The following is a 14,940-nucleotide window of genomic DNA, read 5'->3' on the forward strand; positions in this document are numbered from 1 at the left end:
TCAGTATGTATGTGTGTGTCAGTATGTCTGTGTGTGTGTGTCAGTATGTCTGTGTGTGCCAGTATGTATGCCTGTGTGTGTGTCAGTATGTATGTCTGTGTCAGTATGTATGTCACAGTGTGTCTGTGTATGTCAGTATATCTGCTTGTGTGTGTGTGTGTCAGTGTGTGTATCTGTATGTTGTCAGTGTGTGTGTCAGTTTGTGTGTGTGTGTGTGTCAGTGTGTGTATCTGCATGTTGTCAGTATGTATGTATCTGTGTGTGTGCCAGTGTGTATACCTGTGCATGTATCTGTATGTAGCCAATGTGTGTATCTGTATGTGTGTCAGTGTTTGTATCTGTATTTGTCAGGTTATGTATCTGTGTGTCTGTATGTTGTCATTGTGTGTGTCTGTGTATCTGTATATTGTCAGTGTACCTGCATGTGTGTGCATCTGTGTGTCTGCATGTGTGTCAGGTTGTGTGTCTGTATGTGTGTGTGTCAGTGTGTGTAAATGTGTCTGTATAGCTGCATCTGTATGATTGTGTATATCTGTGTATCTGCAAGTGTTTCTGTGTGTGTGTGTGTGTGTGTGTGTGTATATCTGTGTGTATGTGTATCATAGTGTGTGTGTGTGTGGCAGTGCATGTGTATATGTGCATACATCTCAGCATTCAAACGCCAACACTACACGCAAATACACTCCTGCATTCAAACTTTAACACTACATATAAACACACCTCTTTTTTTAAACAACAAAATTATATATAAACACACCAGTGCATTCATAAACCAACACTACACATAAATGCATGCTTGCATTCAAATGCCATCTCCACATACAAACACACCCCGACATTCACACAAACATACTCCATACAAAAACATGCTTACACTCAAACACACAAATACTGCTCAGTTTTAAATACAACCCTGCAAGCATGGGAAAATGGTACAGCGCCAACTGTCAAAGCATTGTTGGAGTTGCACGACAGATGGGGATCTACATTTTGCCCCCTTTTGCCCAAAATAATTCATGCACCAGAGCCCTCTCTACTTTACGTCCGCCTATGCGTTGGGGTGGGGGGCTTGATTGCATGCCAGGGAGGGAACCCAAGCAAATGTTTGCCCAGGGTCCAATCAGTATTAAAGACGGCCCTGCTTCTGCTCTGCCGAAGATCTACGTCTATCCTCTGTCCATACTCCCACATCTGATGCTCGCCTCCAAGACTTCTCCAGTGCTGCACCTTTTTTGTTAAACTTCCTACCATTCTCCGTTAGACTTTCACCCAGTCTCCACTCCTGCAAATGTCAAAAATAAGCTAAGTTCCAAGTGAATATAAGTGAAAATAAGCTAAGTTCCCAGTGAATACTTTTCTAGCAGCCTATTTTATTACCCCTACTTATACCACCTGTGTCACTATATTCCACTCACTCTAGCATGTAAACTCATTGAGCAGGGCCCTCAACTCCTCTGTTCCTGTGCGTCCATTTGTCTGGTTACAATTACGTGTCTATTAGTCCACCCATTGTACAGCGCTACTGATTTTTGCTGACGCTATATAAATAATCAAATAATATTAAAATAATAACAATAATATCATATGTTGCACTATTTAATAACCATGATTAATTTCATCTGTAATTTGACATAGTCTTACACATACTGCTTAACATGCCATGATATACATTGTACAGAATTTAGTACTGAATTTCAACTATGTAAAAAACAATATTTCAGAATATTGCATTTAAATTATTTGAAGTGTTCCACATACCGCTATTCAGTGCAACAACCAACCAGACTTCATTTACACCGGATGTGTTAAAAACACACTGAGGTTGATCCAACAAAAATGTTGATGATGTCAAGTTCCCTACAGGGACCTTCTGAGTGATTTGTGGAACATACGAAGAAATGTCTGAAAACCAAACAAAACAGACATGACAATCATTGTAAAACAGAAGACAAGACAAGGTAAGATAACTCTCATTTATTTGAATGTTTATTCAGTAATTTGCTATGTAATATATAGAATAATATAAGCATTTTCACCAATCCAAAATGGTATACAGCATTCTTATTCATTTATTGTAGATTTTTAAACTGTGATTTATAATTATTAGCATCCACCCATCCTTATGAATATGGGGGCTAAAGTCCAAATGTCCTCGGTCTGGATTTCCCAAAACATCAGAATCTGTCTGGACAATATTTAGCAAAGTCTCTATTTTAAAGTACTAGCTCAAAATGAACCAGCCTTCTTTTAGATTTTAGTCTGGGCAGAAGGTACTGGATGACTGAAATTCGTATCTAGATTATTAAAATACAGTCTGTAGAGTTCAAACCCATATTTTGAATATCCAAACAATTTTTCCATCATTTTTCAAAACTCCAGCCATACCACACTTCAGTGGCGACCATCATTAAGCCACCAGACTAAATGTTCACAAGATGCAGTCATTCAATATACATGCTTGGGTCATTATTCCATCAGTCGACCTATTGCTGGCATAAATGGCAAATTGATAATATCCCCCTTCCTCCCTGTTTTGTGCCTTAGGGCCCCCACCTGCTGCTAATGGGTGGGCACCAGTGGGGGGGAGGCAATAGGTTCCCCCCTTTTGTCATTTAGGGTCTCCACCCGTCACTAATGGGTGGTGGCCAGAGGGGGATAATAGGCCTCCTGTTTAGTTTAATAGGCCCCACTTGCTGGGCACGAGTGGGGCATAGGAGGGACGCTATACCTCCCTTATAATTATTTTAATAGATGCCCCACCATGAGGCACTTTATAAGATCCAGGGGTGCCTTTTTGTTCACCTATAAGAAGAGTTTAGGTAGAAGGGTGTTTTTGACATGTGCAAAGGCAACACTGCATGCATTTTGTTAGAGTGCCGGCATGAATTGAAATGATATAAAGGTTTTGATAAATATTTAGCAAGTTTTCAATGGCTGCTCCTTGTTGCATTCAGATGTTCAAGTTAATGAAACATTGTATTTATTTCTGGAGGTAGCATGGACAGCTGGAATTTTGCATATTTGGAACAAATATGGGTTTTTGTATTGGTGCTGTAAGAGGTACCTACAAAAATCTGACCCTGTTTGAATTGCTGCCAATGGTGTCAGCAGTTTTTAATCTTGGATTATAGCTCCAAAATAAAAGGATATAATTCCACTGTGACAATGAGTCAGTGGTACAAGCTTTCAGTTTATTGCATTCAAAAGGTTTCTTTGTGATTAAATTGTTAGAAAATTAGTATTCTTATACTGGTAACTTAATAGTTGGCAGAAGGCAGTGCATATTCCTAGTTGAGAACAAGATAGCTAAATCTATTTTAGTTTTCAGCTTAGCAAATTCAGACGTTTGGTACCAAATAATTGCAGAGGGGAAATGCTGGAATACTTAAGTTAATCTTAAAAGCAGGTCAAATTCTTATGAAAGAACTCGAATAGGACACTGGGTATGTTTACTAGGTGTCACCTTGCAATAAGTGGTAATTTTCCATCAATTGACCCCTGCTAACAGAATTGATGGTAATATCGAAGCTGTTTCATACCTGACTAATATTCAAATAATGCTATCTAAAGATGTTATCTTCAGGCACTTATTGCAGGTAGCATATTTTATATAGCACAGGTATATTTTATGTGGTTGGTAAACGATGAAATCGTTTATAACTAAACAATTGTTGAGGGGTTATTTTGTAGGTAAAGCATGTGAAGTGTCCTATCCCTTATATGTTAGCATATTACTTGACGTTTTGGGAATGTTATAATGTGTTTTATTTTTTTTTAGCAGCCTTTCTTTGACTTTCTTTGTTAAATTGAGAATTAGTTATTTTTGTTTAGTAGATTTCGAAGGTCAGGATTGCAGTTTTAGGATTTTCATTATTTTTTAAGTGGGCCATGGACGGTCAGGATTGCAGTTTTAAGATTTTAATTATTTTTGAAGTGGGCCATGGACATAAAGTCCAGAGGACACAATAAAGTTGCTCGGGTTTGCAATCAGATACATATATACCGATTAAAATCACATTTTATTGAAGAACATAAGTATCAAATTAAAAAATCACATCACATCTAATTCCCTGAGGAGAGCTAATAAGCTCGGTGTGGCGAAACCAGCTTCGCCACTGTGAACTGGAGAGGCCTGGCTGCTAGCCTCCTGCCCTGCGACTATGGCCCCTGGACATATTGTACTGGAAAAACTATATTTGGGCATGTAATAATGTATATTACTGCTACTGGGCCTTTAAGGGCCATCCGTGGATCTATGGGGACTTTTGGGATACTGTACCTTTAAGACTGTGGAGCGTAGTACAGTAATCCTGCCTTTAATACTTTAATGTCATGTATGTATTTTTGTATGCAGTTTAACCTGGGATATGTATGCAGCATTCATCTGATTGTTCGGTAGAATCACTCCATTCATTGTATTGAGGAAACTACCGAACAACCAGACCACCCAGGACTAAGTGTGCCTCCAATTACCGTTTGCAACAATGTTGCAAACGGGTAATTGGCAATCAGTGTAATGTATTCTTTGTCCTCTGGGTGGCCGCCATTCGGGAAACAAACACGTGGCGGCGGCCATCTTAAACTACCGAACAGCGGTGTTTTGCCGTCGAGTGTCTGGAACTAAAATCGGATACTTGACTAGGCAAACACCGCTGAGACCTCCATACTTCCAGAAATTCGTATAAAAACTACCGAATGACCAGCCGTTCGGTAGAAAGAACCCCACAAACAAGGGAATTCATTCAAACCCTCTCCAGGCTCTATAACACAGGCAATTCGTCTGTTTTCATTCCCTTGTTTGTGACCGACCGCAGGGCCAAAATGCATGGAACTGTTTTCGGATACTTTACCCATGCGGTCGGTCAAATCTTTGGAACCTCATATCTCCCGAACCATTCATCCGAATGACCTGATTCTTGGATATGTTGTCCCCCTGAATAAGGGCTATCAGGGGATACCTGTTTTGGAGGTGTAGCATATGTATTTGGGGTACATCCAGGAATTGGGGAAAAGGGTGTACGGTATAATTATGTTAAGTGCTAATCTAAGGGGAGGAAATGTGGGGGAGGTACATCCATGTGATTGGTTAAATTCATCCTCCCCCTGGGAGTGTCCTGTATGTACTTGTTTGTAATAAAAGCCAGACTGGGTGTCCCAGTCCAGAGTCTTGCTTAACCCTCAAAGCGATGTGTCGTCTCGGTCTTTGGGGGAATGGGATTGTATGCTGACTGCCAAGAGTGTAAGCCGATGTCTGCTTTTCTTGTTCAGCTGTTCCAGTGTTCGTGTGGTTCCAGTCGGGAGAATGGTGTCTGTAGTAGCTGCCTGTGCATCTGGAAAGGGGATTATCGCCTAAACTGGGTTTTATCCTCTTGTGTGTGAAACGGTCCGTTACACTCGGCAAACCTGATGGGTATAGAGGGTAGCAGAATGTAGGAAGCTGCTAAATAAAAAATAGTACGAAAACTATGAGGTGGGGACCTGTGTACTATGACCCTCACCAGTAAGCAAAGACAATGAAAGTCTGTATAACATACAGTGGAGTTAGTCTATAATGCTAGACACTGGTGCACAGACAGAGAAAACAATGTGATAAAATCGGAAAAATTAAGTGATTTGCGCACACAGAAGAGAAATGTGAAATTTACCTTATACACAGAGTATTCTTTAGGTATTCACACTACAAATAGTTTGTAACACGTATATACAGATAAATAAAATGCACATAGTGTAAACTGTAAAAAACAAGTAATGTTTTAAAAGCAGTATATTTCTTCAAACTCACAATTTTTAGAGCCAATTCAAAGTTGGCTCTAAACTTATAGCGCTTGTCATCTCATCCTTGAGATATCCAATAGTGGTAAAGTGTATACATCCACAGGAACTTAGGACTGGCAAGTGGCAGCAACACTCCAAAAGTCCAAGACAGGTATGTATTAAAAATGTTTTATTTCCAAAGTATCTTAAAATAAAAAGTATAGATATATATACAAGATACAAAAGTATATAGGTAAATACCTAAAGAATACTCTGTGTATAAGGTAAATACCTAAATAATACTCTGTGTATAAGGTAATACCTAAAGAATACTCTGTGTATAAGGAAATACCTAAATAATACTCTGTGTATAAGGTAATACCTAAAGAATACTCTGTGTATAAGGAAATACCTAAATAATACTCTGTGTATAAGGTAATACCTAAAGAATACTCTGTGTATAAGGAAATACCTAAAGAATACTCTGTGTATAAGGTAATACCTAAAGAATACTCTGTGTATAAGGTAATACCTAAAGAATACTCTGTGTATAAGGTAATACCTAAAGAATACTCTGTGTATAAGGAAATACCTAAATAATACTCTGTGTATAAGGTAATACCTAAAGAATACTCTGTGTATAAGGTAAATACCTAAAGAATACTCTGTATATAAGGTAATACCTAAAGAATACTCTGTGTATAAGGTAATACCTAAAGAATACTCTGTATATAAGGTAAATACCTAAAGAATACTCTGTGTATAAGGTAATACCTAAAGAATACTCTGTGTATAAGGAAATACCTAAATAATACTCTGTGTATAAGGAAATACCTAAAGAATACTCTGTGTATAAGGAAATACCTAAATAATACTCTGTGTATAAGGTAATACCTAAAGAATACTCTGTGTATAAGTTAATACCTAAAGAATACTCTGTGTATAAGGTAATACCTAAAGAATACTCTGTGTATAAGGAAATACCTAAAGAATACTCTGTGTATAAGGTAATACCTAAAGAATACTCTGTGTATAAGGAAATACCTAAAGAATACTCTGTGTATAAGGTAATACCTAAATAATACTCTGTGTATAAGGTAATACCTAAAGAATACTCTGTGTATAAGGTAATACCTAAAGAATACTCTGTGTATAAGGAAATACCTAAAGAATACTCTGTGTATAAGGTAATACCTAAAGAATACTCTGTGTATAAGGTAATACCTAAAGAATACTCTGTGTATAAGGTAATACCTAAAGAATACTCTGTGTATAAGGTAATACCTAAAGAATACTCTGTGTATAAGGAAATACCTAAAGAATACTCTGTGTATAAGGAAATACCTAAATAATACTCTGTGTATAAGGTAATACCTAAAGAATACTCTGTGTATAAGGTAAATACCTAAAGAATACTCTGTATATAAGGTAATACCTAAAGAATACTCTGTGTATAAGGTAATACCTAAAGAATACTCTGTATATAAGGTAAATACCTAAAGAATACTCTGTGTATAAGGTAATACCTAAAGAATACTCTGTGTATAAGGAAATACCTAAATAATACTCTGTGTATAAGGAAATACCTAAAGAATACTCTGTGTATAAGGAAATACCTAAATAATACTCTGTGTATAAGGTAATACCTAAAGAATACTCTGTGTATAAGTTAATACCTAAAGAATACTCTGTGTATAAGGTAATACCTAAAGAATACTCTGTGTATAAGGAAATACCTAAAGAATACTCTGTGTATAAGGTAATACCTAAAGAATACTCTGTGTATAAGGAAATACCTAAAGAATACTCTGTGTATAAGGTAATACCTAAATAATACTCTGTGTATAAGGTAATACCTAAAGAATACTCTGTGTATAAGGTAATATCTAAAGAATACTCTGTGTATAAGGAAATACCTAAATAATACTCTGTGTTTAAGGAAATACCTAAAGAATACTCTGTGTATAAGGTAATACCTAAAGAATACTCTGTGTATAAGGTAATACCTAAAGAATACTCTGTGTATAAGGTAATACCTAAAGAATACTCTGTGTATAAGGAAATACCTAAAGAATACTCTGTGTATAAGGTAATACCTAAAGAATACTCTGTGTATAAGGAAATACCTAAATAATACTCTGTGTATAAGGTAATACCTAAAGAATACTCTGTGTATAAGTTAATACCTAAAGAATACTCTGTGTATAAGGTAATACCTAAAGAATACTCTGTGTATAAGGAAATACCTAAAGAATACTCTGTGTATAAGGTAATACCTAAAGAATACTCTGTGTATAAGGAAATACCTAAAGAATACTCTGTGTATAAGGTAATACCTAAATAATACTCTGTGTATAAGGTAATACCTAAAGAATACTCTGTGTATAAGGTAATACCTAAAGAATACTCTGTGTATAAGGAAATACCTAAATAATACTCTGTGTTTAAGGAAATACCTAAAGAATACTCTGTGTATAAGGTAATACCTAAAGAATACTCTGTGTATAAGGTAATACCTAAAGAATACTCTGTGTATAAGGAAATACCTAAATAATACTCTGTGTATAAGGAAATACCTAAAGAATACTCTGTGTATAAGGTAATACCTAAATAATACTCTGTGTATAAGGTAATACCTAAAGAATACTCTGTATATAAGGTAAATACCTAAAGAATACTCTGTGTATAAGGTAATACCTAAATAATACTCTGTGTATAAGGTAATACCTAAAGAATACTCTGTGTATAAGGAAATACCTAAATAATACTCTGTGTATAAGGAAATACCTAAAGAATACTCTGTGTATAAGGTAATACCTAAATAATACTCTGTGTATAAGGTAATACCTAAAGAATACTCTGTATATAAGGTAAATACCTAAAGAATACTCTGTGTATAAGGTAATACCTAAATAATACTCTGTGTATAAGGTAATACCTAAAGAATACTCTGTGTATAAGGAAATACCTAAAGAATACTCTGTGTATAAGGAAATACCTAAAGAATACTCTGTGTATAAGGTAATACCTAAAGAATACTCTGTGTATAAGGTAATACCTAAAGAATACTCTGTGTATAAGGAAATACCTAAATAATACTCTGTGTTTAAGGAAATACCTAAAGAATACTCTGTGTATAAGGTAATACCTAAAGAATACTCTGTGTATAAGGTAATACCTAAATAATACTCTGTGTATAAGGAAATACCTAAATAATACTCTGTGTATAAGGTAATACCTAAAGAATACTCTGTGTATAAGTTAATACCTAAAGAATACTCTGTGTATAAGGTAATACCTAAAGAATACTCTGTGTATAAGGTAATACCTAAATAATACTCTGTGTATAAGGAAATACCTAAAGAATACTCTGTGTATAAGGAAATACCTAAAGAATACTCTGTGTATAAGGAAATACCTAAATAATACTCTGTGTATAAGGTAATACCTAAAGAATACTCTGTGTATAAGTTAATACCTAAAGAATACTCTGTGTATAAGGTAATACCTAAAGAATACTCTGTGTATAAGGTAATACCTAAAGAATACTCTGTGTATAAGGAAATACCTAAAGAATACTCTGTGTATAAGGTAATACCTAAAGAATAATCTGTGTATAAGGTAATACCTAAAGAATACTCTGTGTATAAGGTAATACCTAAAGAATACTCTGTGTATAAGGAAATACCTAAAGAATACTCTGTGTATAAGGTAATACCTAAAGAATACTCTGTGTATAAGGTAATACCTAAAGAATACTCTGTGTATAAGTTAATACCTAAAGAATACTCTGTGTATAAGGTAATACCTAAAGAATACTCTGTGTATAAGGTAATACCTAAAGAATACTCTGTGTATAAGGAAATACCTAAAGAATACTCTGTGTATAAGGTAATACCTAAAGAATACTCTGTGTATAAGGTAATACCTAAAGAATACTCTGTGTATAAGGTAATACCTAAAGAATACTCTGTGTATAAGGAAATACCTAAATAATACTCTGTGTATAAGGTAATACCTAAAGAATACTCTGTGTATAAGGTAATACCTAAAGAATACTCTGTGTATAAGGTAATACCTAAAGAATACTCTGTGTATAAGTTAATACCTAAAGAATACTCTGTGTATAAGGTAATACCTAAATAATACTCTGTGTATAAGGTAATACCTAAAGAATACTCTGTGTATAAGGTAATACCTAAAGAATAATCTGTGTATAAGGTAATACCTAAAGAATAATCTGTGTATAAGGTAAATGCCTAAAGAATACTCTGTGTATAAGGTAAAATTCACATTTCTCTTCTGTGTGCGCAAATCACTTTATTTTTCCAATTTTATCACATTTTAAGTGTAAATGGTGACATTACACTTTGGTGGTTTTTAGCTGCACCAGATTTATTAAGATTAGTGCCATTGTGTCCTTTCTTCTGTTTTATCTAGAGAAAACAATGTAGCCTCTTGTTACCAGCATGAGATCTGTCATGTTGCACACAAATACACTATAAGAAATGTTGACACATTATGTCTTACTGTTGTTGTGCAAAAAAATCTAGATAAAGTAGACAAAGAGACAGTGTGACGAAACCAACCTCCCCACTGGGCATTGAAGAAGCCTGTTTGCCCGCCTCCTACCTTTGGACTATGGCCCTGGGAGATTGGGCCCTTTAAAAACAGTGTTCGGCCCTAACAGAGTGCATGTCACTCATTCTGGCCCTTTAATTACTGTGGGAGAAGGATTGCCTTTTTTTATATGGCACTTCGGATGCTGCCGAAGTTGCCGAAGTTACCGAAGTTGTCGAAGTCGTCGAAGTGACCGGCATCGGACAAAGGACCACGTGGTGGCGGGCATTTTAACGTCGAACACCGCCGACCCTTACCATCACCTCCACTTCGACACTTCGACTAAAGCCGAAGTTACCGAAGTTGTCGAAGTCGTCGAAGTGACCGGCATCGGACAAAGGACCATGTGGCGGCGGCCATTTTAACGTCGAACACCGCCGACCCTTACCATCGCCTCCGCTTCGACTAAAGTGGAAGTACCGGCAACACTTCGAACGGGACTTAGCCGTTTTTTATGCAGGAAATTGACCGACCGCACAGCCCAAATCCATGGAACTGTTTTGGGCAAGAAAATGTGCTTGCGGTCGGTCATAAAAGGACTTCCGTGTAACTCTTTATCTACTGGAGGGATTTGTATGATTTTTGAGAATGTTTATGTTTAAAGTATGCTGAGTCTGAATATGTAATTTATGGAGATTGAATGTATGGTTTTAGAGTTATGAAAGTTGGGTAAAAAGTATGTTTTAACTGTATGTATAATTGGGTTTCCTCTCAGGATAAGGGGAGGGAATATGTGGGATGTAACTGTGATATGATTGGTTATTTTATCCCTCCCTGTGGGCGGTCCTGTATTTGCAACAACTGTAATAAAAGCCAGACTGGGTGTGCTAGCACCTCAGATCATCTTGGACCTTCATGAAGTTTCGGCTCATGTTTGGGGGATTGGAGAACTACACTCTAGGGATTGCTATAAAAGGTTTCGTCCTTCCTCTCCAGCGTGTGTATCACAGGGAGCTGAAGGTGTCATCCTTCCTCCCCAGCGGCAGTGTGAGTCCCAGAGAGCAGAAGGTGTCGTCCTTCCTCTCCAGCGGCAGTGTGTATCCCAGGGAGCTGAAGGTGCCGTCCTTCCTCCCCAGCGGCAGTGTGAGTCCCAGAGAGCAGAAGGTGTCGTCCTTCCTCTCCAGCGGCAGTGTGTATCACAGGGAGCTGAAGGTGTCGTCCTTCCTCCCCAGCGGCAGTGTGAGTCCCAGAGAGCAGAAGGTGTCGTCCTTCCTCTCCAGCGGCAGTGTGTATCCCAGGGAGCTGAAGGTGCCGTCCTTCCTCCCCAGCGGCAGTGTGAGTCCCAGAGAGCAGAAGGTGTCGTTCTTCCTCTCCAGCGGCAGTGTGTATCCCAGGGAGCTGAAGGTGCCGTCCTTCCTCCCCAGCGGCAGTGTGAGTCCCAGAGAGCTGAAGGTGTCGTCCTTCCTCTCCAGTGGCAGTGTGCATCCCAGGGAGCTGAAGGTGCCGTCCTTCATCCCCAGCGGCAGTGTGAGTCCCAGAGAGCAGAAGGTGTCGTCCTTCCTCTCCAGCGGCAGTGTGTATCACAGGGAGCTGAAGGTGTCGTCCTTCCTCCCCAGCGGCAGTGTGAGTCCCAGAGAGCAGAAGGTGTCGTCCTTCCTCTCCAGCGGCAGTGTGTATCCCAGGGAGCTGAAGGTGCCGTCCTTCCTCCCCAGCGGCAGTGTGAGTCCCAGAGAGCAGAAGGTGTCGTTCTTCCTCTCCAGCGGCAGTGTGTATCCCAGGGAGCTGAAGGTGCCGTCCTTCCTCCCCAGCAGCAGGACAATATATGGAAAGGGGAGACAGTTGGTGCCCCTCTTCACCAGCAGACAAGTATGGAAGGTTCTGGAGATAATTGGCGGGCCGAAGTAAGGCAGCGAGTGGCCCAGTATGGGGATGATGTACCCATGGAGACACGCCGGGTGATCTGGAACCAGGTCATGGCCGAGCAAAACACAAGGCTGGGCCGAGAATCCCAGCTGGCGAAAGAGAGAAAGCGTCAGGGAGCGGAGCTTGTTACCCCCTCTCCCCAGCGGCAGTCTACAGTTCAGGGAGAGGAACTTGTTACCCCCTCTCCCCAGCGGCAGTCTACAGTTCAGGGAAAGGAGCTTGTTACCCCCTCTCCCCAGTGGCAGGCTGAGTTACAGGGGGTAACTCCAGTAGCAGAGTGGTATGCCGGGAAGGCAGTGTGAAGTACAGGGAGAGGAGAGAAGCATTTCCCCTCCCCAGCGGCAGCGTTATTTTTGGGGAATTGTAAGCTCAGTCTCCATTCTCCAGCGGCAGAGTGTCCATCAGGGAATAGAGAGCCCAGTCGCTTTTCCCCAGCAGCAGGACACTGTATTGGGCGGAGAGACAGTCGGTCTCCCCCCCACAGAGGCTGGAAGTATGTATGGGAGAGGAGCTTGTTACCCCCTCTCCCCAGCGACAGCTTAGTGGACCTGGGGGAGACTGTAAGCCCCACAACTGTGCAGATGGGACCGCGGTCTCTGCACCTACAGTACAGGATGTAAGGACAGTCAGTCCTGTCCCCCCAGCAACAAGGCTGCTTAGCCAAAGGGGAGACAGTCGGTATCCCCCTCCAACAGCGGAGCTGTGTATCTAAAGGGGAGACAGTCGGTCCCCAGCAACCTGGCTCCAACCAGGCTACTTCCGTGGTAGCGCTGGCACCAGGGCAGAGTACCGCTGGTCTCTGCCCACTCAGCAAACCACCAACACAGTCTACCAGTCCTCCACACAGCCGTGGTGAGGCACCTGGACCTGGACAAGTTTTTCCCTTACTCAGGTGTAGTAACCAAGTATTGTGGGTGGGCTGTACTGCTGTTTCTGTTTTGTGGGTGGGCTGCTGGACTAACAAGGGCACTGACCGGCAGGAGGTCAGATACCCTGTTAGTCTTTTTGGAAAAGGGGAGAAATGTGACGAAACCAACCTCGCCACTGGGCATTGGAGAAGCCTGTTTGCCCGCCTCCTACCTTTGGACTATGGCCCTGGGAGATTGGGCCCTTTAAAAACAGTGTTCGGCCCTAACAGAGTGCATGTCACTCATTCTGGCCCTTTAATTACTGTGGGAGAAGGATTGGCACTTTTTATATGGCACTTTGGATGCTGCCGAAGTTACCGAAGTTGTCGAAGTCGTCGAAGTGACCGGCATCGGACAAAGGACCATGTGGCGGCGGCCATTTTAACATCGAACACCGCCGACCCTTACCATCGCCTCCGCTTCGACTAAAGTTGAAGTACCGGCAACACTTCGAACGGGACTTAGCCGTTTTTTATGCAGGAAATTGACCGACCGCACAGTCCAAATCCATGGAACTGTTTTGGGCAAGAAAATGTGCTTGCGGTCGGTCATAAAAGGACTTCCGTGTAACTTTTTATCTACTGGAGGGATTTGTATGATTTTTGAGAATGTTTATGTTTAAAGTATGCTGAGTCTGAATATGTAATTTATGGAGATTGGATGTATGGTTTTAGAGTTATGAAAGTTGGGTAAAAAGTATGTTTAACTGTATGTATAATTGGGTTTCCTCTCAGGATAAGGGGAGGGAATATGTGGGATGTAACTGTGATATGATTGGTTATCTTATCCCTCCCTGTGGGCGGTCCTGTATTTGCAACAACTGTAATAAAAGCCAGACTGGGTGTGCTAGCACCTCAGATCATCTTGGACCTTCATGACGTTTCGGCTCATGTTTGGGGGATTGGAGAACTACACTCTGGGGATTGCTATAATCACTATACTCCCCAGGGTATAATCACTAAGCTCTGCTAAGAGCTTGTTTTTGTTCCTGCTCTCTGGAATTCGGAGAGGTCCACCTACTGGAAGCTGGACCCTGGTCTTGGGCCCAGCGTGGGTGGAGACGGTGAGACCCCAACTGAGCTGCGGCGTTTCGTGGGGTCTGCAGTGGTTATGGTTTCGGGCAGAGTGCTTGGAGTCCTCGGAAAGCCCTAGGAGCATCCGTCAGCGGAGGGTACCCGGTCGGGGTGCCAGCGGTTCCGTTACAGACAGTAAACATACACAGAGTAACCTCCACTATACTAACTGTATATACAACTTCAAAGTCGCTGTCTAAAGAAATAGAACAAAGGTGTACAAAGATATGATCCCCACCTGGTCAGTCATTATGATGTTGCCATAAAAGGATAACCTATAGTATCAAAATTACCTAATAGGTCCTAACTGAATATGTATAGGCGAAAGAAGACTGTAAACTAACTAGCCACATAGCTAAGTCCCTCCATAGTATTCATTCTGCTCCAAGAATGCCCTAAATAACCCCCATCAAAGAGACTAGTCCCTCATAGAATGCTATACCAATCCTCTCAACATAACCAAAGAGTGCTAAACTAAAATGTGCCATGAAAAATAAAATAAAAAACAATCATGAAACCTGACGCACGTTTCGGCGCTACTAAAGCGCCTTCGTCTGTGTCAGGTTATGTTATGTTGAGAGGATTGGTATAGCATTCTATGAGGGACTATATCTGATTGCAAACCCAAGGAACTTTATGTCCATGGACCACTTCAGAGTTTATTTTTGAAAATTTCCAGGGTTACCCCTATTATAGTTCTCTTGACACACTACAGGTTCCTT

General features: G+C 40.1%; 1 protein-coding gene across 1 annotated transcript in view; it reads right to left on the reverse strand.

The window, feature by feature from the left end:
* LOC134612455 (uroplakin-3b-like protein 1) overlaps window positions 1-14,940 on the reverse strand; it is a 79,549-nt gene that overhangs the window by 31,993 nt on the left and 32,616 nt on the right. Inside the window, exon 2 of the mRNA XM_063456820.1 lies at window positions 1,759-1,902. Within this exon, the coding sequence (XP_063312890.1) occupies window positions 1,759-1,902 (144 nt within the window). The remainder of the gene's footprint in view (window positions 1-1,758; window positions 1,903-14,940) is intronic.

Source organism: Pelobates fuscus, chromosome 1 (assembly GCF_036172605.1).
Source record: "Pelobates fuscus isolate aPelFus1 chromosome 1, aPelFus1.pri, whole genome shotgun sequence".
NCBI classification, from domain to species: domain Eukaryota; kingdom Metazoa; phylum Chordata; class Amphibia; order Anura; family Pelobatidae; genus Pelobates; species Pelobates fuscus.